We start from the raw sequence: 27,048 nt of genomic DNA, 5'->3' as shown, positions 1-27,048 counted from the left end.
AGAAACCTTTCAGAAGAGTGCGAGTTATTGTAAGAGTCGCTTGTTAACAGTAAAATAACTTCCTGTTGATTCAGACAGACTCAGCTGGCAGTTCTTCCACTCGTCTTCTGCTTATTTGGGTCGAGTGGCGACCAAACAAGACGGAGCGTTTTTCATTTAGCCTCGCGCAGGAGCGGCAGGAGTATTAAAAATAAATCGGCAACAATGTTCATAGAGGGATGCAAGTTATTGATTAATGAGTCAATCTTATTGATCTGCTCAAATTTTAACATTACTTTGTGTCAGCTGTTTTAAATACTGACAAGTAAAACATAAAATTGTGGTTTTCTCACATTATTAAACTTAAATAATTTATAAAACATAACAAAATAGAAACTTCTTAATAGCTTAGCTGAGTGAACTTAAGGAGCTTGTCGAGTGTTTATATTTATAAACAGAACCACATGAAATGAATTTTTCATCACAAACTGGAGTCTGTTCAGACTGTTTCTCTTTCCCGTTCTGGCATAGTGCTGCCACCTTTGTTTCCTTATCAACTGGACCCACGTAAGGGTGACTTGTGGTGGCCTCTGCTGGTTGGAGACCAAACTACAACACTGAAAAAGGCCTAAGCAAACGTTACTGGTTAACTGACAAGAATTAATTTTAATCTAATTAACCATTAATTTACAATTGATAAGCTTAATTGTTTGGATGCACTAACGCAACATGAAAAGATAAAACAAAGGATTTTCCTGCCAGCATTCCTGGGATTCAACTACAGACTGATGTAGAGGTTTAATTGCTCTCAGTGACTGAGGTCATGCATGCAGACGGAGCTGCAGGCTACGAATGTATCTAAAGGAAAATGAACCATAAACCAAGTTAAAGCCAGCAGACGCATGTCAGATGGTTATCAGGTCCTGACAGAAATATGGCTGCAGCTCTGCTGACTCAGCAGCCACTGAGATGGACAGGTAGCATCCAGATGGCTATCAGACAGTTACGCCTCTCAAAAGACATTAACAAGAACAAAGTCTGAAGTTGAATTAGAGCTGAAAGAATCTAGGAAGAAAAAGGATAATTTACTTTCCTGACTCTTCTTAGAAAATGTGAGTCAAAGCTGCTTGAAATAAAAGTAGATTTCTTATTTAAAGAAAAACGGCAGATTTAGCTTTAAATGTTTCCTACTATGCTTCTTTGAACAGGTTAGGTTAGATTTATGGTCTATTCAAAACATGTTCATTACACGTTTTTGCACAAAATCATTCTCAGATCATGAGATGTTAGTCTGGACAGTTCTGCCTATTATGAGCTCCTTTCAGAATGAGATGTTTTAGGGCCTCTTGTCACCTTTTTCCAAACAAATCCAACTCACAAAAAATGGCTGCAAGTAGATTTGCAATTGTGCAACCATACATCTATGAAAAGCAGCAGTGGAGCTTCCTGCACAACCAACAGGAATGAATCAAGTAGTTTCTGGATGATAAGTCAACAACTATATACTCGTCTTTTCCAGAAGCCATTGTACAGCACACAGAGGTAAAATCAGCGGAACAAATGTGCTGGAACTCTGCTGGGGTTGCTAGGTGATGAGTGGAACTCTGCTGGGGTTGCTAGGTATCGGTGCAGTGCGCATGTAATTTGTCTTAACATTTGGAAGGCTTTTGAAATGGCTCGTTTTTCTAGACAACAAAAAAACTTATTGGCAAAAACTGTCTGGGTGTCTTCTTTTAAGCGCTTGGATTGTTTTTTAAAGCAACTGAGAACCAAATGGAAGAACAAAATTGTGCAAAATATAAATTTTAAACATGCATGGATCCACCGCCTCCCTTCAATCTGGAAAACAGAAAAATTCACCCTGAGATGAATTAAAAAAATAAATCCCCTCACTCTTTAGCTCCCAATATCTAAGGCATGCATTTTTAATGGCGCCTCACACATTCACAGCATTCAGGGGAGACAACAGGCCATGACAACAACAAATAGCTGCTTGGAAAGAGGGGAGGGAAAAGCAAATCTCCTGCTCCTTCCTGCAGGGCGCGGCCTGTCGTTTTCAGCAGTGATATAGTGCTGAAACAAGTTTCCATTACTGCTGCAGGCGCTTCTTTTCTCCTTTAAATCAATAAAAACATAGAAACGGACCCAGATACATGCTGCAAGTCTTGTGTTAAACATGTGGCACAAATTTACTCTTCTTCTCCACGCCCATTTGAAAGCAGACTATGTATATTTTGGAGCAGAAGAAGCCGGCCTGTATTATACATGACAGCCGCTGAATATTTACATGTAGTGGAGAAAGTGATGGAGGGTGGAGAAGAGGAGTAACAGCTTGAGGATGTTTAGATTGAAACGGTTGCAGTGATGAAAGGAGGAGAAAAGAAACAACAGATTCTTGATGGAGATTTGAACCGGATGTGAGCTGCAACTCCCACAGCTTCACACCAGTTAAACACATGGGTTTAATTGGTGTTGATAGACACTCACACACGCCCGCACACACACACATATGGTTCTGTCACGTCTTCCAAGCTAAAATCAAAAAACAGAATCCTTAAACCATGATTTTTAATCGATTGATCGGTGTGTGTTTATGTGTTCTTTTTTCAGAGTGGTAATTTTTTAAATATAGAACCTGAAAAAACTGCAAAAATGAAGGATGGATGATGGATGGATAGTTGGTTGGATGGACAGATGGACAAATGAATGGATGAAAGGACAGAAAGATGGAGGGATGAAAAAATGGTTGGATGAATGGATGGTTGGATAACAGGATGGATGGATGTATAATGAGTTGGATGTTAGCATAAACGAGCCCAGAGAGTAAATTCTGGAGATGAAGGCATTTCCTCACCTGGATCTGGGAAATATTTAAATTCGTGGTCTAGTTAAAGTCTCCCTCACATTAAAGCCAGCAGAGAGGAGCCTCTGATCCAGCGCTCAACAGCTTTTAAAGGTCCGGCCTTTTAAAGGAAAATACCACCTGCATGGAGGAGACAGTCCATCCTCCTTGCTCTATGCTGACCCGTTTCCTCCAGAAACACCTGCGCTCTGGGAGTGACCTCACCCTCTGCAGGTGTTAATCACCGCTGCAGCTCAGAGCGGCAACACGCAGCAACAACACGCCGGCTGCAGCGCCACCAGCAGGAGGCCTTCAACTTCACTGCTACCAACCAGAACCCAACCTGAAGCCTGTTAAACCATCTCATTGAGACCAATAATTAATGCAGCCAGACAATCCCTTTAATACACTGCAAAAACACAAGATCTTACCAAGTATTCTTGTTCCAGTTTCTACTAATATCTTAATACACTTGAAATAAGACAAAACTAATTTACATGTAATTTCTTAGGACGATATAAGAGCTTGTTTTAAGTCAATAATTATTGATTTAAGACTACCAGTTCCATTGGCAGATTATTTCACTAAAAACATGGAGAAAATGTCTTATTATAAGTGAAATAATCTGCCAGTGGAACTGGTAGGTTTTCATCAATATTAAAGAATTATTGACAAGCTTCTATTTCTTGTTGAAAGTTATTTTGTGGTTGGTTTTGCCTTATTTCAAGTGTCCTAAGATATCTGCACTAGAATCTAGACAAAAACTATTTGGTGAGATTTTGTGTTTTTGCAGTGTATGAGGAACACTGCAAAAACAGTGTTCCTCCAGCTTGCTCTCACGTAAGCGTCCAGTCTCTCATCACTTCAAGCGTTGCTCGTATTTCCAGCGTGTGAGCGACAGACGAAGAGGAAAAATCAGAGCTTAGAGGAAACGTGAGAAGCTCTTCACCCTCAGTCTCACTTCATCCTGTGGCCACAAAGAGAGGAAACCAAACAATCCCTTCTCCCGCTTTCCCTCTTGTTTTTCCACACAGAGAAGAAAAAAACAAGAGACAAGGAGACAGGAGAGTGACAGCTAGACAAACAAGGGAGAGAGACAAAGGCAGGATGAGAGGCTGGTGTTTGTAACGTTAGAAGTGAGATGGATTAGCCTGGGGCTTGTGCTGCTCTCCAGGAATGGGAGACTTCTCAGCGGGAATCCGCCTGCAGCGATCCGGCTCCTCAGCGGAGCAGGAGAGAGGACCAGCTGACCGGACACTTAGCAACAAGTGGGGATCGTATATTTGGCCGATCAGGGTTTCAGGAAGTTACATTTAAAGTGAAACTCACTTTTTAGCCGATAAACTGTCTAAAGAGTTTGTGTAGGGTTTAATCGTTATGTTTTTGTGCAAATTTTGAAATCTTTGTGCAATTCTGGTAGCTTTGAATCAAGCTCTTTTTATTGGTTTTTTGTAAACATCACAAAACAATAACAAAAGACACACAAACCACAAAAATCCCTCCCACCTCACCCCTACTACACCCTGTTCTGTATTCATAAAACAGCCAATGCAAGTTTCAGGTTTGTGCCAAAATTACACAACCAACACGAATCTATCTGCTGAAATTCCTTCAAACATAACATATAAATGGCTGCCATTTTTTACTGCACTGCAAAAACACAAAATCTTACCAAGTGATTTGGGTTTAATTTCTAGTGCAAACATCTTAGAACTCTTCAAAATAAGACAAACTGACTTAAAGTAACATTTTAGCCAGATATAGAGGCTTATTGTAAGTAAATAACTCCTTAATTGACTCTCTTCTGGCCTTCAAAGCAAAACTAAAAACTCAACTGTTCAAGTTAGCTTTTATCTATTTTAGATATTTTGTGTCTTTGTAGCCACTTTCTACTGTTTGTGTTTATAATGCTGTAAAATGTCCTTGGGTGTTTGAAAGGCGCTGACAAATAAAATCCATTATTATTATTATTATTATTATTATTATTATTATTATTGTTGTTAATAATAATATTGATGAAAATGTACTTGTTCCATTGGCAGATAAATTAACTTATAAGTCTTACAAGTTAAATAATCTGCCAATGAACTAGAAATTTTAATGAATATTAAGGAATTATTGACTTAAAACCAGCATCTATATGTTGATAAAACGTCACTTTTATGTTAGTTTTATCCTCAAGTACATCGAAATATCTGCACTAGAAACTAGAACAAAAATAATATCTGGACCAGAACGACCGTTTTGTTCTGCTAATAAATTAGAAACGATGAAGAGTGCGTCTATGAGGAAGACGATGAAATAAGGAAGTTGCAGGATAAAGAAGGGAGGGAGAAAATAAAGCTCTGCCTGCGTCTCCCTCTGTGGGGTGAAGAACACAGCTTGGCTCGCCGCAGTAAACACAGAAACACCACAATCACAACAAACCACAGGCCGCATGGCACACACACACACACCCACACACGCCCACACACACACACGCAGGCAGAACGCTGGACCCATTCTGCTCACTTTTTCAGACGCTGAGGCCTCCCGTTATGACTGACAGCTTGGAAGAAACCACTCAGAGTCAAGGGGGGGAGGGAAAACCACAAACCCGGCTGCCGCCGCCGGCTGACTGACAGCGGAGAGGAAACCACTTCCACTCAGGTGAGTCTGAAGCATCAACATCTATAATTCAACAAACTGAGCAATTCCTCAGTAGATGAGGGGTTTATAAACAAAAAGTGGGAAAGATAAACATGTTCTCCAGGTAATTTCACTCTACAAATATGTTTTATAGTTAAAAAGCAAAATGAAGAAGAACTGCAGCCGTTCTGACTGTTTTACTGATGAAACTCTGCAGAGTTTAAGGTTTTCTTAAATCATAAACTCTGCAGAAAATCCTGGTAAAGATGTAGAAAAAACTTTAAAACAATGCAGCTTTTATTCCAAGCATAAATATAACAAAACCAGAGAAATTAGAGGTTTATTAAACAAGAACGTTTTGAAAGAAAAATCTGAATATTTTTCGGATAATCAAGGATTAAAACCAAAAAAGGAAAAAAAAACCTAAGAAAAACATTTTTATTTTAATTTTATTTCAAGATTTTAGTTTTATTTTACTTATTTAAACTATTTTTTTAAATCTAAAAATGAACAATTTTATTTTGAATACTTTTTTAATATAAATTTCTAATATGACAAAAAAATAAAACTTCCATAAAGCTTTGAACAATAATTAAGCAGGAAATATGCAGAAAGTTTTACCACTGTAAAACTTGGTTTAATCTAGTTTTAGCTCAACTCAGTAAACACAGAATAACAAAATAATAACAAATAACATAATAAATAATAATATGTATTATTTAAATATTATTTAATAATAATTATTATTCAATATCAGCTTATTGAATAGTAAAAATAATATTAAAGTGACTAGTAACAAGAATATTTTGTCAAACAGATGTTCTGTTGACTTTGTAGGATTTTGTTAAAAACTGGAGATCATTTTTGTTAGGCAACTACAGATGAGTTTTCAGCCGATCCTTTTATTTTATTGATTTTAAAATCAAATACCAGTTTTGTTGAAGCTAAAACAAACTAAAGTTGATTCTTAATTATAATTTAGATCACAATTAAGGTAAAAAATGTGAAACAAAAGCAAATAAATCAAAACCAAATAAATGCTTCGTGGTTCTGAAGCTTGGGTCCAAAGCAGGCAAAGGGATTTGCCTCCAGTCATCCAGAGTGTAAAACTCTCATTACTGAGATTGAATTAAAACTAAAACTGTCCTTTAATGGGATCAGCGCGGCACAAATCGAAACTCATTAACTCCCAGAGTGAATAAAGATACAGTAGGTTTACCGTTTGGGAATATGTAATTAGAAATGATAGCAATCACACCTGTGAGGCATCTGAGGGTGTGTGTGTGTGTGTGTGAGAGAGAGTGTGTGTTCACCTTGTTCTCTCCCTCGATCACGATGACGGGCACGGAGGTGGCGGGCCAGCGGTGTTTGGCCGGGAGCGGCTTGTCGCAGTTCCACAGGACGATAATCTGAAAATGACCGAAAAAATTAGTTTTTTCTACTGTAAAGTTACTATAGTTAACTAAAATTAAAGGGGAAAACTGTAACTAACTTTAACTATATCACACTTTTATCAAAATAACTAAAACACACTTAAATTACAGGTATATTATCCTTTGTTTTTATGTCAATGAATCTATTTATCTGCCTTTCGAAATGTGAAATAGATTTTCCTTCTCCCCACAGTTTACCTCAGCTATCAATAAATTACGGCGCTCCGTTTCTCCCAAATCCACACGACGGGAGAAAACTCCAGACTCAATGATTTAATTTTTTTTTAAAATTGCACCTTCTGTTGAGTATTTATAAATCAATCGATGTAAGCATAATCACAATACTTTGACCTTTCTGAATTGTGCACCGAAAAATTAACCAAAGTATGAAAAGACTAAAACTACGACTATAACTACTAAAAACTAGCAAAAACAATACTTAACAATAACTAATAAACTAGCAAAAATGATACAATATAAAACTATTAATAATTAATAAAAAGTAGCTAAATCAAAACAATATATAAAAAGAATTAATAGCAAAAGTGAAAATATTTAGCGAATAAAAACTAGCAAATGCACTCTTAAAAACTAATTAACACTAGCTGAATTAGACAAACTAAAAGTCACAATGAAATAAAACTAAACTATAGTCAGAAACAGTGATTTACTTTATGTGCATGTTTAATAATTTATTCCTGTTTTACCCTCAGAGGAGCAAACCTACGGATTTAAACCACGAAACACGTGACATTTATGTGGCTCACGGCCAGAAAATGTCACCTTGTTACGAGTTGATTCAATGTTAAAGAGCCGCAAAGGGCAAACGAAGCGATAAAATATTTTCCAATTATCACCGCGACGCAGCAGCAGCAGCAGCCGCAGCCGCCACCGCCGCCGCAGCAGCAGGGTTAACATTTCAGAGGGGAAACGATCCAATCACGGCGTCCGAGGACGTTTCCCAGTCGGGGGCAGAGGTCACGCCCCCAGCTGCGGTCATGTCATGTTTTAGATGACTCAGACAGCGACGCAGCAACCTGCAGGTCAACCGATTCACTGAATTACCACAGCAGGATTCATTAATATTTAATCAGAAACACACACACACAGAACGCTGGTGAGAAACGATATGGAGAGGCAGACCATGACAAAGTGCTGTTAGTTAAAGTCAGACAGCAGGGTCGGGCTGTTCTTGATTTAACAAATATGATTGAGTTTGTCCGTTGGGTCAGGCCGACCCAGGTGGCTTAAACAGAAAAAAAACAAAACAACTCTTTTCTTATTTCTTTAAATGTTTGTCTGCTCTGAGTTTTGACTAAATGAAAGCTAAATAATGTCTGGGCTTCTGTGTTCCTGGTTTTGTTCCTTCTCAGGGTTTTTCTGTTAATCGTTTTATAAATTATTTTGCTCTTTAGTCGTCAGAAGGACGTTTGGTCTTAACTGTGGCGTGTGCTCCGCATTATTGAGGCCATATAGTTTAGTTTCCCCTGGCAAACTGGTACTTTGTGGTTCTTCTTTGTGTTTTTCCCATAATTGTTTATTTCATGTAGTTTTTTTATTGCCTTAGTTTTTTCAGCAGTATTATGTTTTTTAAGTTGTAAATTTAGTTTGATATAGAATTAAATTCATCTTAATTTGTTCCATTATTCTGTTTCAGTTGCTTAAGATGTAAAACGCTGTGACAACATTCCAGCCTTAGAGATTAATCATGTTTTTACTTTTTTTGTTGCAGATGTCAGATCAGACAAAGACAACGTGAGTGGATGAGTGGGTGGGTGAAGAAAACCTTCTCTGAAACAATAATGCTTATAGTAATAGCTATGGCTGTAACGATTAATCGTATTAATCATGATTAATCACTTATTTAAATAATTGCTGACTAATTTAATAATCGATTTATCGTTAATTGGAGCGTACAGACTCAAACAAATGCCATTTTCAGAAAGAACAAAACACCAAAATGTACAAAAACTATATGCATTTTGCATTTAAGATGAATAAAAAACTTCTGTCTGTAAAAATGTTCTACCCAGAACTGCCAAAATGACGTAGTTTTAGTTACACCCAGTTTAAATTCAGTAAAAAAAAACAACTCTTTATGCAATCCAATTAATAAAAAACAACATAATTAACAGAGCAGAAAGGAGAAAGGACTTTTTTACACGTTGGTGTTAGAGGTATTGTTTTAGCTGCTGATGCGTTGTTTGCTGCCAAGCGGTGTTGTTGAATTTTAGGGAATAAAATGTTTATTTTGGTTATTTTAAAAAAGGATTGAGTTATTTGCTTATTTGTATTTGCGATTAGATGAAACATATGCAGAAAGTGGCAGTTTTTAAAAATTGGACTAATCGATTAATTGTCAGAACAATTGATTAATCGTCCAAATAATAGCTGCCTGAGTAAAATAGCCCTAATTATAGTGTGTTGGGAGATTTTCTTGCAGTGCTCTGACTTCGGCAGACGGATATGGGAACCACATTTAGATGGCGTTCGGAGTGAAAATCCACTCATGCTTAACCCGTTTATCTCCTGGTTTGAGGTGAGTAAAACTCTCTGGGACACGGCAGCAGTCTCCCAGTCAGTCTCCGTCCGCCAGCGAACGTCTGCCCTGCTGAAATGTCCTCCAGCCAGTCTGTAGATTCTCCCATCCTGGTTCCGCTCAGAGGCGTCCCCAGTCCCAACGGAGGTGAACCACAGGAATTTCCCTGCAGCGATCAATAAAGCTTCGTGTTACTCAGGCAGCAGCGACGTCACACACACCGTGGCTCGCCCCGGGGGGACTCTGATCCCTGACTGGACCTGCAGAGCAATGTGCTGGGAGATATTTGGATGTGTGCTGAAGCATTCTCATAAGGCTGCAGCAGCTGTGAGTTAGCGTACAAAATATGTCACTGGCAGAGGAAGAAGATGATGTACAGCTGTTTGATAAATCACTAAATCATCTCCCAATTCTCAGTGAATGGAGATAACAAAAAAAAAGAGAAATCCTTCAAGAAGCTAATGGGGGGGTAAATACTGCTGTCACAGAGAGATAACAACAGGTATGCTGCACACAGACGGGTGTTAATGCGCTCACACACTTCTATAGCGGTTTGATTAGGAAGACAGATGGAGTCTCTGTCGGCTCGCCGCCCTCTCTGGGTGTCGACAGGGAAGTATTGTCTGAGTGCGCCGGATAAACGACGGCAGGAGGAAACTGCAAAACACGCAGCAGGAGGTCTGCCGAGTCAGAGCGCTCCTCACAACGTTTCTGTCGTCCAGTTTTACCCTTCAGTGTTCACTGTTCATTCATTCGTCCTCACTAGTAGCTCTCCTCTTGTTTTTTTGTGCGATAAGGGGAAGAAATGCCCCCCTTAGCTGTGCACCCGGCTCTCCGCTCTGCACGCACAGCCTGGAGAAGGCAAACGGGAAAGCAGCTCCATCAAAGCAGAAAGCTGGGTGCAGACTGATATATGGCTGCGATTAATTATCGATTAATCAATTATTCTGACAATTAATCGAATTTTTTTTTTTTGCAAATTCTGCAGAGTTTTTAATTTAAGTCTTTTCATACAATACTAGACATTAAATAAAATCAAATCTGCATTTTCTTTACTAAATAAGAAAATACAGATTTTATTGTTTGAAATGCAATAACTGCTCTTTTGTGCTTGATCATTTGTAGCAAAGGTTGTATTTGCAACAAAATAAAATAGGGATACACTGATAAATCGGCCCCGATTTTGTTTTTTTTATGAGATTGTTGATCGGTTCGCTTTCACTGCAATATGTCCAACGAATCAAACCCTTCAAAAAATCCTGTTCCCCCCGGTCGCCTGTGGTGGTGCTGCACCAAGAACTACTGATGGAAACGACAGAAAAACCTCTGAAGACGACATGAGCGCAGCTTCCTACTTCATGGAATGTAAACCAAAATGGAGCAGCGTCAGATTTTAGCACTAGTAGGATTTCTTTTTTGTCTTTGGTAAAAGACCATGAGCCATTTCTCCTGATAGCGCTAGACCTGTGCGATTGTTTTGGTTGTATTTACCCAGAATGCTCTGCGCTATAGTTCACGTCCTTCTTTTGGAGCGGTTTCTGTTCGCATTCATATATGCATTCAGACCGAACCAGAGTTCACTTCGGCCGAACTGAGACCGAGGTTTTTAGGCGAATCTTGGTCATTTTTGGTCCACATCAGAGTTGGATTGTGTATTCACTCCTCCCCAAGCAAACTGGAACCAGAATTTGATTAAAGTGGAACAAACATGGCTGGTGTGAATGAACCCTAAGAGACAGAGATTATTTGCCCTTTATTTCTTCCACCAGATATAATCCTGAACCTACCTTCATTAGACCAGAGGGAGCCTGTATGAGGGATCTGTTCACTCATCCATTCATCCTTCTAATTTATCCATCCATCAATTATCTGTCCATTCTTTAATTTGTTCATCCATCCATCCATTATTTACTCATTCATTATTTATCTGTCCATTTCTCAATTTGTCTGTTCAGCTATCAGTTTTTCCACCAGCCTATTTGTCTCTTAGTACATCCATTCATTCATTCATCCATCCATTTTTTGTATCCTCCAGTTTAATATTGCAGGTCAGAACATTTTATGAGCATCTCCAAAACATTTACAGTGAAGTTTTGTGTTTCTGCCTAAAAGGGAAAGAAAACCCTTTTGACCTGAAAAGTTTTGACCTGAAAACCCTAGAAACCCTGAATATTTCACTACTGTTACAAACTATAAATACTGAATTGGATTTACTTCCTCATCCACTCCGTTTCCTGCACAAACAAACCAAAACACAGCCACTCTCACTCCCACAAAAAAAGAGAACAAAACCCAGCCATCCAGGAGCAAATTCCATTTCATTTCCCGCTTTGGTAAGGAGCAAGCTGGGGAATCAATACACGCCATCTCCAGCTGTGCTGAAGGGGGCTCGGCTGCCATGGAGACAGATGTACCCTGGCTACAAACTGCTGCTCTAATTCAATCCTCCAGAGTTAATTCACAGCACACACAGACCCGGGATGAGCTCTGCTGTTCTGCTCCGCTTGGAAAATGCAATTGTGGAGCGGGCCGCCGTTTGCCGCATAACGTGGCGCTCAGGCAAATATTTACCTGAGCACAGTACTGGGATTTGGCCACAGCTACCAGTAGCTTGAGAATGGGTTGGGACTGGGACACCAGCGGGGAGACGGCGTGGATGACTGCAGTGAACTTGGGGTACGGTTTAATACCTGAAACACAAACAGAAACACACAGTCTTTAATGCTTTTGACTGACACCTTAAAGGTGACCTGTTATGTTTCCTTGAACAGGTTTAGATCTACGGATTATACAAAACATGTTCAATACATTTTTTACACAAAATCCTACATTTTAGGGTCAAATGAGCAGCTGCTGGCCACGACCCCAACTCAACGTTTACACTCGCACGTGAAAACAGCTGCAAACAGATGCACAGTCATACTACTGTACATCTTTGAGAAGCAGAAGTGGAGCCTCCTGCACAACCAACAACAATGCAAAGTGAAAATCAAAAATCAGATCACATTTTATTTGTATGGTACCTTTCAGCAACAAGGCATCTAAAAGTGTTTTACATCAAAAAAAGAGAAAAATACAAAGGTGTAGAACAAACAGTCAACATCTGAACCATTACCTTTTGTCAAGTGCCATCGTTACACTTCAGATTGTTGATTAATGTTTCATTGATTATGATTCAAAAGCGACTCTAAACTGTTGGGTTTTTAGTCTAGATTGAAAGGCACTTGATATTTCAGCTGTTTTGCAGTTTTCTGAAAGTTTGTTCCAGCTTACCAGAATGAGAATCAGTCTTTATCGTCATTGTACAATGAAATTTGCTTCAGTACAGCAATTTACAAGTAACTTTTCAGCAATATATAGGAGCTTGTTTTAACTCGATAATTCCTTAATTTTGATGAAAAAGTTCTAGTTCCACTGGCAGATTATTTGAATTTTTCCCATGTTATAAGTGAAATCATCTGCCAGTGGAACTAGCACTTTACTTAATCACTATTAAGAAATTATCAACTTAAAACTGAAACTGAAAAGTTAGTTATTTTTTGCAGTGTAGAGCCAATTGCCAACAAGAACTAGAGGCTTGTTCTCAAAATCTTACAGTCTATTTTCAGTGGAGACGAGGCTGTCAGCGGGAACAAATACAAACAGTTTAACTGGCAGGGATGAACATTTTTCAAAACAACTTTAAAATATTCAACAATGTTAATGTGTTTGGAAAAACTCTGAATCTCCTGATCATTAAATATTTCATCTTGCAGCTCGATAAAGAGACAACCGACCGCTGATGTGACTTTAGATTCAACCCGACTTCCTGCTGGAGCAGAGTAATCGAAGCTGAAAATACGGAAGGAAAAGACGCGGAGGCAGACGGATCATAAAGGGCGTCCAGCGTCTCCTAATTTAAATCTAATCCAACCCAAACCAGCAAAGCATGGCGGGGAGGAGATAGCGTCAGACGACTCGTCTCTCTGCCACTGAGCAATTTCTGAGAAGATTAGCATATGTGGTTTTCAAACTTTGTAAACTACGGTGTCTTTGTGATTCCTCTGCAGACTTTCTGAAATCTGCAAATATGAGTCTAGAGCTGCCAGGTGTTTATGAAACCCCAAACAGAACCTGCAGAGTTTATTGTCTGGGTTGCTAAACTTTGGATTCACGTGCCGTTTTCTGCCTGTGGCACATGATGCTGGGCTTTTATCAGCCTCTATGAGCACATTACGCTTCTCACTTCCTGAAAGTTTGCATATACACTCCAGGATGCTTTGAGGCACAGACAGGCTTTTGTACTTTTGGCATCAAGTTTTAATGCAGCATCATAACATGGAGGACAGATTAGGGCAGCGATCTTTGACTTGTTCAAGCTGGTGAAGCCTCACAATGAAGGAGCGTCTGTTTGCTTAATTCATAAAAAGTTGTGTCATTTGAACATGTTGAGTCCAAATTTCTTCTGTAAAATTGCAGACTACATTTTCCCCAAAGCGAGGCAAGGATAAGAGGTTTGTCACTCCAACGCCTGAATAAGACGCCGCCGTCTCCTCTGATGGCTGATAGATGAATGTATCTCATGTTTACATCTGCTGCTGCCAGGATTTTTAATGACTTATCATGTGAACAAGTTTTTTCACGTGATTTTAATTTCATTTCTTATTTAATGGAAACACTGCAATTGCAATATTGTGTTTTTTCAGACATTAGCAGAATATCGACAAAGATTTGTTTGTAATGGAAACGCAGCTACAGTTAGAGTGGTGTTATGAATGACAACAGAGACGGCAGCCTTTCACTGGCTCTTTGAGAGGAAGAAGAAAAGCCAGTTAGCAACAAATGATCTAGCTTTGGTTTCACACATTTACCCATCAGTGACAAGCCACTTTGTCTCCTAAAAGCCCATCCATGTTTAATTGCTTCCTCCTTGACAAACAAATTCAGCTGCAGCCATTGTAATCTGTGTCTGTCACCGCATCCATCCATTTCCATATCTGGAGTAAAACCTGGCTGAGTTCATTCTGCTGTGTGTGTGTGTTTGTTGCAGCAGTGGATGATGATGGAGTTAGGAAGTCAGGGATGGAGAGGGTTGCAGAAATGTGGCAGAGGGGGGAAATATCGGCTCTGTTGAACCGTTGCGGCAGGAATCTGGCCTCGCCGCAGCATTGCTGACTTTAAACCCAGTGATGGACGGGTTGGTGTGTCAGCAGAACTAATACAGATATCCGTCACGGACCCATTCGTCCATCCCACTAGAAGCCTGACGGAGCCGCAGCAGCAACTTTAGGCCATCTCTTGTTGCCAATCAGATAAAGTTCAGAAGCCACAGCTGGATTTGAACAGAAATGATACGGAAACCGTCTTCTTGGATGAAAACTAATAAAGAGAAAGGGAAAGAAATTCACAGAAAATCTTGGTTATGATTTCAGTTAGAGAAAATATGGGACCTGAGTGGGAAATTTCTGTTTTCCAACATTTTAATTTGGAAAAAGCCACTTTCTGACATTAAAAAAAGAAAAAACCCACCATGAGAAACATTTCTGCCCCTTTACCAAATCAGAAATTGTGTATTAAACTACATTGTAAAAAAAGTCTCTAATTTACGATAAAATACCCACAACTGTCAGTATTTTACCATAAATTATAGGCGTTGTTTGTTTTTTTGTATTTTTCGCAGTGTACAAAATAACACCAATAACAATGCTGCAAGTGGTTTCTGGATGGTAAGTCAAGAACAAAACACTTGTCTTTCCCAGCAGCCATTGTATAGTGAATACATCAGTAAAACCAGCTGACCAAATGTGCTGGAGTTCTGCTTGGGTTGCTAGGTAACGGCACATTGCCCATCAAAGGTGACTTAACAATGGGAGGTTTTTGAAACAGCTCGTTTTCCAGACACCAACTAGACATTAACTTATTCCCAAGTTTGGGTGTTTTTTAAGTGTTTGGTCTGTTTTTAGAAGCAGCAGAGACCCAAATGGAAGCATAAAATCTGAATTTTGTATAATTCCTCCGCTGTATTAATGCTACTCTGGGTTTTGTGTGTTACTGACCCAGTGTGGCGTAGTAAAAGGGGAAGTCTCCCAGGTATCCGGAGTACTGCGGCAAGGCAAACAGGCCTCCAGGGTGGCTGTTCCACATCAGGCTGCTCCTGGAGCCGTGCTCCAGCACTCGGTCCTGGATTATCTGCAAACAGAAAAAGAAACAACTAGGAAAAAAAAATACTCTGCTTGATATTTACTTTCAATGCAGTCCTTTGATGGTCTAAAGCTTTTCTTTGGTATAATCACAACCACGGAACATAAAAGCTTTAACATCAGCATGATTTCAAAAGGAAAACTCCTGCCATTTTCTGAGAAAATAATACCATTTTATCTTCATTTTCATAGCTTGGCTTCTTTGAATCTTGGAAATGTACTTTTAATTTGGAAGGTTTTCTGATCCACTCAGAAAAACAACACAAAACTGCCCCTTCACACATTTTGCAGCATCCCAGAGAGCACATAAAAATTAAAATTACACGAGTGGATGAAAAGATTGATTGTTAGCCTCTCAGATTATAAAATCATAAAGGACTATCAATGAGCCTTGTAATCACTCCAATAAAGCGTTTCACACAGAGATGAGTTTTCACACAACAAGGAGGTGAAGCAGCTACAGCTTCCTGCTTTCACACCAGAATGTTACTCAAGTGTTTTCAAAGTCAGCTGATGACTTAAAGGTGAAATTCTGCCGTTTATCTACAGAGATGGTTAGCTTTGTGGCGTTGCATTTAAAGATTTGTTGTCTAAATGTTTATTGTGATGGAAATGTTTATTCGTTATGTCCTCAAGATGTTTAAAACAGACACATTTTAAGTCAATTCAGCTCAGTTTTTCTGTATCAGATATGCTAAACCTCATATATTGGTATCAGAAGTGAAAAAAGACAATCAGCGCATACCTAGTAAATACTCTGAAAGCCACCGTCTGCCCGTTCTTTGTGCAATAAATGAAATTATCACATGTATGACTTCAGATTTTGGCATATGTAAATGCTAATCCACACCTTTGTTGCAAAGAATTGCTTAAAATGCAAAAAACCCTCTGCCACACCTTCCACCACCTTGAATAAACATTTCAAAAGCAGCATAAAAGTATGATGAAAGCATAGCTAAGCTCCTGAACTGCTTGCTTCATGCTGCCTTAAAAGCAGCTATTGAAGATCTGCAGCCCAAAGCAAAGCTGAAATAAATGTGCGTTCTTGTGTAATATTTCCCAGACAAGCCAACCTGAGGTTAGATCAGCGGCATCTGCGCCGGTCCGTCTCACAAAAAGGAAGCCATGGGGGGGAACGCGATAGCAGGACAATGCAGACGGAGTCATCAGCTGTATCTAAGCGTCAGTCTGTCAGGCCTGCCTCAATCCTTTCTGGGCCCAAATAGAGCAGTCAGTCAAACGGTCAGACGTGAAAATGGCCACCGTTTTCCCCGGCTTCTGCTGAACAGGCGGGCGAACGTACAGAGATATTGCTGCGGCGCCCTTGAGCCAAGCTAAATTGATCCAGTAAAACAGACACAGGTTTGCAGCCATGTTTTATAGCTGCTATTGAATCAGGAGCTGCCTCGCTGTTGGCGTGGAAACTCAAAAAGGCGGATATATAGCTCAGAAAAGAGGCAGAGAGTGAGCGTTGTGATTGCTGTTCTCACTGTTAAAAGCTAATAGAACAGCTGAAGGGAGGGCTGCTGCAATAACACGGACAAAGCAAAGCAAAAATTCATCACAGAGGGGAAGTGATGTGAGGAAACAGAGAACAGCAGCGCAATGGAAGTTTCTTTTACTTTTCCCGAGCTCCGTCCCCGAGGGCAGTCGATAACGGTTCGCCTCGGAAAAACAGATTACCCCAGAAACCCGTCGACTTCTCTATAAAAAACTGTCCTGCCACCTTCAAACCCCGCAGCCTTTTACATCTTATGACGGGCAATTCGGCTCGCTTGGCTGCGGCTCCTCCCCCGACGGCGGCCCTCAGTCGGACATGATGGACGACTCAATCTCACCTCAGACCAGCCACAATCAACCAATTAGAGCATGATAGATAAATCCTGCTTCTGCAGACTCGACTTTAATTGGTGAGTTTAATGGGTGCACCAGCAGCCCAGATCCAGCGATACTGACCATGTGATTGGTTGAAATGTTGCCACTTGCTGACGGGAAACACTGCCTGATTGGCTCGCTGTGTAGCCCTTCAGTCAAACTATAAAAAACTGTAATGTCTGTCCTATTGTGCAATTAAATCAGGACTCAAAAGCACCGAATAAACTGCAAGAAATCCATGAAAGCTGAAGTTGCTTTAAAGGTGACCTATTATGTTTCCCTGAACAGGTTAGGATTGGTCCAAACAAAACATCTTTATTACATTTTTAACACAAAATCATACATTTTAGGGCATCCTGTCACTTTAAATCCAAATAAGCTGCTGCTGGCCACACCCACCAACTCAACATTTACACTCACGTGAAAATGGCTGCAAACAGATACACAATTATACTACTGTACATCTTTGAAAAGCATTAGTAGAGCCTCCTGCACATCCAACAAGAATGCAGGAAGTGGTTTCTGGATGGTAAGTCAATAATGAAACATCAGTCTTTTCCAGTAGCCATTGTACAGCGCATAAAGCAGTAAAACGAGCTGACCAAACATGCTGCAACTCATGTTGCTAGGCAACAGGCAGTGCCAGCTGATTTGTGACGTTACAATCTGTAGGTTTTTTTAGCTGCTCATTTTCCACACACCAAAAAACATAAACTTTGTACCAAAAATAGTTGGATGTTTTTTTAAGCACTTTAGCTGTCTTTAGAAGCATTAGAAAAATAGTACAATAATATAAAATTTGCATGATAGGCCTCCCTTATATGAAACAAAAGTGATTTGGATCAGTACATTCATGTGTCAGAATTGAATGTTCAAAGTTAAAACCAGACAACTATGTATTTCACATAAAATCCAGATATTCTGCTATGATCATTTTCTTATTCAAAAAAAGGAATTTATTTCTTTACTTGTGTATTTTTTATGTATTTCTAATCTTGCATAATGTCACCTGTGATTCTATTTTCCTTTCTTCTTCCACACCTCTCTCTCTCTCTGCAGCTTTTTCTGCAGAACAATTAGTTAGAATTAAGCTTTCAGCCGGCAGCGTAGTTAAAGCAAACACTCCCTGCCAAACACACACAGTGAGTCAGAAGCTGTCGCAGTGTCACCTTGCACTTCGCAGCGGAGTGACGGAGTGTCGGCAGGGTCACGCCCGGGTGCTGCCATGTGTGTCTGGCCGCCTTGACATATGGAGATGTTCCTCTGACTCGGTGTGTGTGAGATTGGTCGCAGGGAGGCGAGGCTTGATAGCAAACATACCCAAGATGTAGAGGCAGATCAAAAGTTTGACTTTGAGGTCACAGATTGGGTTGTGTGCTCTGGGAGTGGGTGGAAATGGGAAGTTTGGATCTGTACATAGCTGGATTTCTCCCCAAATTATTGGGAGTTAAATTCAACACAGGATAGTGAACCACAAAAATCTGATTGCTTTACAGAAAAGAAGAGGTGAATCAAGATTTTTCTCTATGATTATAAGTTAGACAGAATGAGTCACCTGTTTAAAAATGGGAGAATTTAAATATTATTTGATGAATATGCCCACATAATAACAAAAGAAGCATATTTCTGTAGTATATTGTCAGCCAAATAGATTCATTTGAAGCTTTTAAGTTAAATTAGACGGATGAAAAGATAACGTAAAAGTAAAATGTACTAATGCTTGCTTAAAATGCTAAAAATATTGCAATCCAAACATGAAACATAAAACTATGGTTAGTGTATTTACAACAACATCAATTTACTGTCCTAAAAATTTTGCTGGACGATAAATTGTCCCAGAAGTTATTGCGATAATCGATAATATTGTTTTCAAGTGCTAATGGCACAATAAAGCAAGAACACATTCTCAAACATTAATAAACTTTAAATTCTGATGAACATTTAAAACTGGAACTTTAAGACATTTGAAATATCCAAAATAAATAAATAGAAACAGCAAATAAAATGAATTATGAAGCCTCTGTAAACAAAACTGTCCTTAATCAAAAGGCCGAAGCACCAAATCGACGACTTTTGTCATTCAGCTTTTGGTATAAAGAGAGACAGGAAAGAGAAAACGATGAATGATGCAAGTGGAAATCATTGAGCTCGTTTTGATTTACTATATAATTAATTGATTTATTGCTTATTGTAACAGGCCTAGTTTAGGCCTAAATGCGTACCGATATAAAACAACTGAAACTACCGAGCTATGACTCACCGTCAGACAATAAAACCTGAAGCATCACTTGAAACGATCATCCAACATTCTGGGATGGGAAAATTTCATTTAGGTTTTTCAACAATGTTAAGATGAGCTCAGCAAACTTGGAACATTTTGTTCTGCAAAATGTTATGACATAAAAATTGATCATTGAGAGATTCTTTTTAAAACTGAGAATTATCCTGTACTTTATGACATTACTGCAGAGGCATTTCTATTAACCGCAGAGAAAGAAACCTTCCTGAAAACTATGAATCGCTGCTAGGATCCTCTGATGATTATAAAAAACTGATAATCTAAAAATCAGGATGGAGTATCAGGGCCACGGTAGACAGAAATAAATTCTGCCAATTCAATTCTGAGAAAAACTCTGCCCAAAAAAGTTTGAAAAGTCAAGAATTTGCTAGCAAACCTCTGAAATGTTGAGATTACTTCCAGAAATCTTCTAGAAAACATAAGGAAAAATTTTAAGCTTGAAAAGCAGAGAATTGGTAAAAAAAATAAAAATAAAAAAATAAAATGAATCAAAATTTGAGGTTGTTTTTTTTTTTAGCAAATTTTCTAGAAAAAAAACAGGGAAATTCCTGAGTTTCAAAAATAAAAACAATTTGATTTTCTGAAATTTATCTCAAAATGTCAGTTATTTTCTTGTTAATTTTTGACTTTTGAAGCTCGCAAGTTTTCTTGTTTTTTCTAGAAAATTTCTGAGATTATTCTCAAAATGTCAGAGTTTTTTGGCATACAGTTACTCCTTTTCCTCCTATCTAAAGCAACCCTAACACATCATTGTAGAGAACTGCCATCCTTCAATTTTACCACCTTGATAGTGTTATAAAACAGTATTCTGAGCACTACAAGATTTTAAGGTCACTGGATTAAATTCGCCAAGTTAACAAGAAAGCTCTGAGATTTTCTTGAAAATATCTTTTTTTAATGTATATTTTGAATGAATATACAAAAAGAGTAAAAATTAAATGAAGATTAAATCATTTTACTAAGATGTTTTTATCAAAGTGTATAGTATTTCCATTCTCCCTGTGTTTAAACCTCAGCCTGGCCTTCTGTTTGTACTCCAGCTTTATATTACAGTCTGCAGTGACTCTAAAGCCCTCTGAGAGAACGACTGATGAAAAAGGAAGAAGCAGAGAACAGGAGGACACAGAAGGCCAAAGGAGCAGGTGGCTTTGTGTGCACAGCATATGTTTGGATGCGTGCCTGGACTCCTCACCTCCAGCGTGGTCAGCACTATCTTCTCCACAGAGGAGAAATACGCCTCCCAGAGGAACTGAGTCTGCTGTCTGAGCGACAGGATCTTGTCCTGGTGGATGGAGCGCACCGTGGTCGGGATCTGTGAAAACAAGCAAAGTTCAGCGATGCCACAAACACAGGCAGGAAATTCAACAGATGAAAAGCAAACTACAGTGCATTGTTTAATTGGGAAATATACTTTACTATACAATAGAGATTTTTTCACGCCTGATAGTCCGGTAGACTTGATTTGATTGGGTTTGTTACATTTTCAGCTGCTGCAGTTTGATTTCTCACCCCACTGTGTCAAAAAAAACAAATTAATTGAAAAACCTGTTCCCCTCCTCACCTGTGGCGGCGCTGCACGAAAAACTATTGAAGGAAACAACATGAAAAACCCTGAGAAAACTTCCTTCTTTACAAAGTGTAAACAAAAATAGAGTAACATCAGATTTCTTTTTTGTCTTTGGTAAAAAACCATGAGTCATTTCTCTTGTTAGCGCTAGACTAGCGTGTTTGTTTTGGTTGTATTTACCCAGAATGCTATGCATTTAATCTGCTTCCTGCTTCCTCCAGTAGGCTTGGCTTTTTACATATGAATTCGAACCGCACCAGAGTTCACTTCAATCGAACCAAGAACCAAGACCAGTTTTATTTTAGATCGATGTAACAGCAAAAACAAGTAAATTTCAAATGGAGAAAGACTGACAAGAATGTGATGTATCACAGTTTAACTTAAAATCAGTTGTTTATAATCACATAAAACAAAATAAATCATGCACAGATAATGTTGTATCATACTAATGTAATGACAAATGTGATCCCCTATATATCTTGTAACTTGTAAAATGGACCTGCGCTGTACTGCTTAGTGAAAACAAGGCATTTGTGTCAGGAAGCTTAGGGCTGTATTTAAGGTTTTCCTATTTTTTCCCCTCTTTTTGTGACTTTAAAAGCCTAGAAATACAACAAAAGTTGAAAAAAGATTAACTTCAGAGCTGGCAAAGAAATATGTAAGCTTTGAAACCTCTATTTTGGCTTTGAAAGAGACAAAAAGTTATGTTTTTTTATGAATCTGCTGTTTTTACCTTTGAGCAACACTTGAGATGTTGATGCTTGAAGCAGCAGGTCAAGTCCTGTCACTCAGGATTCAGCTCAGGTCAAGAGTCAAGCCTTCATTTCTGTAACTCTAGGAAGGCTTTGGTATTTTGGGAGATACTTTAATTTGCTTTTTAGCTGTGAGCGAGATGGCAGGATCCAGCCTGCTGAGCACCAACTCTCATTTCACATCCAGGTCTCAGCAAGAAAACTAATATGGTATTTACCAAAATGTCAGACTTCACCTTTAAATTTAACCCCATCAGGTCTAAAGTGTTGATTAGCTGGAAAATATCCAAGCAGGATCTTCAAAAGATCCTTGGAGAGTTTTTTTATTTTGGTTTACGAATAAAACTGACAATAAATCACTGAGAATATATATTGTGATTGATACGTTATCAATATAAATAGATAGGATGTCTTGCAGAATATTCACACTACAAAAACACAAAATCTTACCAAGTATTTTTGGTTTGTTTCTTGTGCAAATATTTTATTAAACTTGAAATAATACAAAACTAACTTAAAGGTAACTTTTTAGCAAAATATAGAGGCTTGTTTTAAGTAAATAATTCCTTAATACTGATGAAAAAATTATTTTTCCATAGGCAGATTAAATTAACTTAGAACATGGGAAAAATGATCTAATAATCTGCCAACGGAACACGTACATTTTCGTCAATATTAAAGAAATTATTTACATGAAACAAGCTTCTATATCTTGCTAAAAAGTTACTTGTAAGTCAGTTTGTCTTATTTCAACTTTACTAAGATATTTGCACTAGAATCTAGACAAAAATTACTTGATGAGATTTTGTGTTTTTGCATCGCAATAAGTAGAATATTTACTGACCTATAATCCTGAACCGCACAGTATTCTGGGGGATGTAGGCAGAGGAAAGTTGGTGGAATCAACTAACTCACTCACTCTTTGGTTACCTAGCAACGGCCTTTTCAGTAACTGGCACAGTAGCAGTTTAAGGTTTCTCCACTGTGCCTCATAACTGCTTAACAGTAAAAAAATAATGGCATGGAGTGAAAACTGTGCCAGTTTGACAGTATTTTAGATATCTAAAACAAAAAACTAATCAATAATTATCAATAGTTACGTGTCATTTAAAAAAGAAAACATGGGAATGTATTTTATTTAAGAACGAGACAACAAAAAGAAATTTTAAAGGCTTCAAATAAGCCCTTGATCTTCAAAATAAGCCTTTTATAAAAAAATTGAAAGCTCTGAATATCCAGCATTTCCTCTACTGTTTCTATCATTAATTAGTAGCACATAGTCATTAATCATATGTACTTTAATATAACAATAGAAACATAGTTCTATGTACTCTAGCCATTATATCTGTCAGGATCTGTGTTTTTCTGTGTTTATTTAGAGTTTTCTGTGTCTCTGAGTCTCCGTGTTGTCCTGTCTCCCCCTTGATTGTTCCCAGGTGTGTCTCGTTCTGTGATTACCCTCTGTGTATTTAATGCCACCTGTGTGTCTGCGTCTTTGTCGGGTCCTTGTCTAATGTGCGTTCTGTCATTCGTGTTGTCCGTTGGTTTAACGGTTGCTACCGGCGTCGAGCCCTGGCTTCTGCTCGGCCGTGCTGCCCGTTGCTTGGACTGTGTCGTGTACATTAAAAACCATCATCTCTCACTTTACCTGGGTCTACAGCGTCTGCCTCACCACCTCTACACCGCAATTCATGACAATATCTTAATTCATAACATACAGTACATTAGAAGAATAATCCAGGATGGCTTAAACACATTCGGTGCTGCACACACAGAGTTCCTCATGCCAAACAATATTATCACGTACTTCATTCAAATTAAGATTTAATGGGCATGTAATTACTTTTCTCCCTATGAAGCACAGGCAATTCCAACCAAATTCGTTGGCTTGGTCTGTTTATTTGCCCTCTCATAACAATCTGAGGCGTGGTGAGACGTTTTGAGGGACTTTGAATGCTGCTGGAGTTTTTCTTTACAGCCACCTCATCCTAAAGTGAACCAAACCCGGATCGGACTGACAGCCCGGGTTTGGGTTCGACTGCTGATTTGTTGGGAGCTTTCAGGTGACAGACAGAGGAGGCAATTTTGTGCGAGAGCTGCACATGAGCCGGTACCTGCAGGAGGAGTCTCTCGTCGCCGATGACTGCGGCGGTGTTCCAGTCGATGATTTCAGAAAAAGGAAGCTCCCATCCGTTACTCAGCATCACTGGCACACACGCAGCCTGAGACACACAAAGAGGAAAGCCATGTTGTTTTTTAATCTGTGATGCATTAATGTGGTTTTTCTGCAAAATAAGCTTGCCCATCTTTATGAGATTCCTAAATATGAAATATGGGGGAAGAAGTGTAAAGGTGACCTAAGTTTAGTCTACGTTCAAAGCGATACCAAACATGTTCAATAAATTTTTTTGCACAAAATTATTCTTAGATAATAAGATTTTAATTTGCTGAATTCTGGTTTTTGAGCTCCTTTTAGGGCGTCTTGTCAGTTTAAATCCAAATAAGCTGCTGCCCCCAACTTAACGTTTACACTCAGATGAGAAAATGGCTGCAAACAAATGCAAAGTCAACAACAAAACACTTGTCTTTTCTAGCAGGAAGCTGTAAACACCAGCTGACCAAACGTGCTGGAACTCAGTTTTGGTTGCTTGGTGACGGGCTGAGTTCTGCTGGGGTTGTGAGGTAACACTCTGGGCTTAACTGGGGTTAGTAGGTCAGGGGCAGCCTGGTGATTTGTGATGTAACTTCGGGAGGTTTTTCAAACTGCTGGGTGTTTTTCACGCACTTTAACTACATTTAGAGGCAACAGAAACCCCAATGGAAGTACAAAAATGCACAAAATGGGAATTTTGCATAATAAGTCCCTTTAATTTTTAGGTTGGATCCATTCAAGTGCTGAACCGTTAAAGCCGGTAATGTTGGGCATTCCCAAACAACTCATCTTCAAGGTTCCTATAGTTAAAACATTTATAAGATTATTTTAATAAAACAAAATGAAAATGAATGAAGGATGGACAATAAAGACAAACACACCAATGGATGAATGGACAGACAGAGTGTATTATATGCCTGGCGGGCCACCAGGCTTTACTTATGCCCCCATCAGGCTAAGCATTGCTGATTTATTTGTTGTTTTTATGTTTGCATTTTTTAAGATTTTATGGTTGGTGTTCAGATAATAATATTCCAATAACACATAATTCTCAAATTCTATTTTCAAATTTCCTGTCAATGTTAAACATTTTTTAACTAAAAAACAACAAGCAAAAGCGCCCCAACCGCCAGGCTTAGGAAGTTATCTGGGGGAAACTTTGGACATATGGATGAATAAATGGATGGATGATAGAAAACTAGATAGATGGAAAAAGAGATGGACAGACGAATGGGTAAATAGAGAGAAAGAGAGCCGGATAGAAAGATGGATGGCAGATAGATAAACTGACAGATGGATGATAAATGGATGGATAAATGGATAAATTAACAGACATATGCGTAAACAGACAGTAAACAGATGTATGAATGAACAGATGAATAAGCAGATGCATAAGCTTTTAGACGAGACAAAAATAAACTCTGAAAATACAAATATTGTAAATGTTTTATCATTATTTAGGCCTGAAGAAAATGTTACACATGCTGGGATCACAGCAACGCAATATAAAACAAGAGCTCTGACCCAATACCTGATGAATAAAAATAAGACGTGTGTACAATCCAGATCAGGAGCAATATATAGGCCCAGAGAGCAAACATGTATCTATTGATATGCTGTGGTTTATTATTCTGCAGTGAAAACAGAAGAAGTTGAGAAAAAACACCAAATTATACAACATTTGATCCCACAGCAGTAACACGCACAACGTCTGAGATGTTTAAAAAGAATATCTTAATTACTTGGTTGGTGTGTGTTTACTTGATTTATAAAAGATCTCTAAATCATTCACAGGCCGCAAAGTAATAAATAAATAAAAACAAACAAACAAACAAAAAAAATCAATGAGCCGGAGCGCGCTCAGAGCGTTTAAATTCTTTGAACCTAATATCAAATGTTCAGCCTTTGTGTGTGGCTATTTTCTTCTTCCTCAGTTTGAAATGGTAACATCAGAAGTGGGAGAGTTTATTACTCAGAGGTGGTGAGCTGCAGGATTGATGAGGAGAAAAGGGAATATAAAAAATAAAAAGATCAAAAGCCAAAAGGAAAGTGGATACACAGACTTAAAAACAGATGAAAAGCGGGGAGATATTGAGGCTGAATGTGACCTTTGGCAGAGGGATGCAGGGATGGGCGGAGAGCTGCAGAGAACAGGTGGTGTGTGTGTGTGTGTGTGTGTGTTGGTAGTTTGATGTAATGACAGCCCTGTCACTCCCGGGTCATAAAGGTGTCGTCTGAAGCAGCACCGGCCCCTGGGCTCCACAGATGCGGCGGCGGCAGCCGCACGTGAACCAAAAAGACGACGCTGACCTCAAAGCGGAGCGGCGTCCGCATGCGAAGCTCAAAAGCCTCCACACTCTGCACCCTTCATCTCCAACACGACTGTGCAAAACTGCTGGATCATTGAGTCAGACAAATGGAGGAAGGAGAGAAAAGGGCATATTTCACTCTTGAGTGAAGTGCAGTGTGTGAGCGTGTGTGTGTGGGGGTGGGCGTGTGTGTGTGGCTGCTGATAGTGAGATAAGCACACTTCTGAGGGCGCACTCTGTGGACAGAAGTGTTTGGAAAGGAGAGGTAAAGGACAGTGCAGTGGAGAAATGGATGAATGGGGGGATAAGTGAGGCTGGAGGAAGAAAAAAAATCTGTCTCCACTAAGAAATAAGAGCAGTAACAAGTTATAACTGATCCAGAAAGCCTCAAAATCCTGCAGCGTGCTGCAGTGAAAGGTGTGAGGCTCCTCAGGTTAGTGTGGCAGACTGAGCTGTCCTGGTAAAAGCTGCAGTATGCAACTTATTTAAAAAAA

At 39.0% G+C, this 27,048-nt stretch overlaps 1 protein-coding gene across 1 annotated transcript in view; it reads right to left on the bottom strand.

Annotated features, from left to right (window-relative positions):
- The window catches only part of LOC116731796 (exostosin-1b), a 155,902-nt gene that overhangs the window by 13,070 nt on the left and 115,784 nt on the right, over positions 1-27,048 (bottom strand). Inside the window, exons 3-7 of the mRNA XM_032581635.1 lie at positions 24,208-24,315; positions 20,967-21,086; positions 15,457-15,589; positions 11,993-12,111; positions 6,763-6,858 (exon numbers count right to left, since the gene is read on the bottom strand). Of these exons, the coding sequence (XP_032437526.1) occupies positions 6,763-6,858; positions 11,993-12,111; positions 15,457-15,589; positions 20,967-21,086; positions 24,208-24,315 (576 nt within the window). The remainder of the gene's footprint in view (positions 1-6,762; positions 6,859-11,992; positions 12,112-15,456; positions 15,590-20,966; positions 21,087-24,207; positions 24,316-27,048) is intronic.

Source organism: Xiphophorus hellerii, chromosome 13, assembly GCF_003331165.1.
Source record: "Xiphophorus hellerii strain 12219 chromosome 13, Xiphophorus_hellerii-4.1, whole genome shotgun sequence".
Classification (NCBI taxonomy): domain Eukaryota; kingdom Metazoa; phylum Chordata; class Actinopteri; order Cyprinodontiformes; family Poeciliidae; genus Xiphophorus; species Xiphophorus hellerii.
The sequence above is the reverse complement of the archived record's forward strand: the minus strand, read 5'-3'. Positions and strand labels throughout refer to the sequence as shown.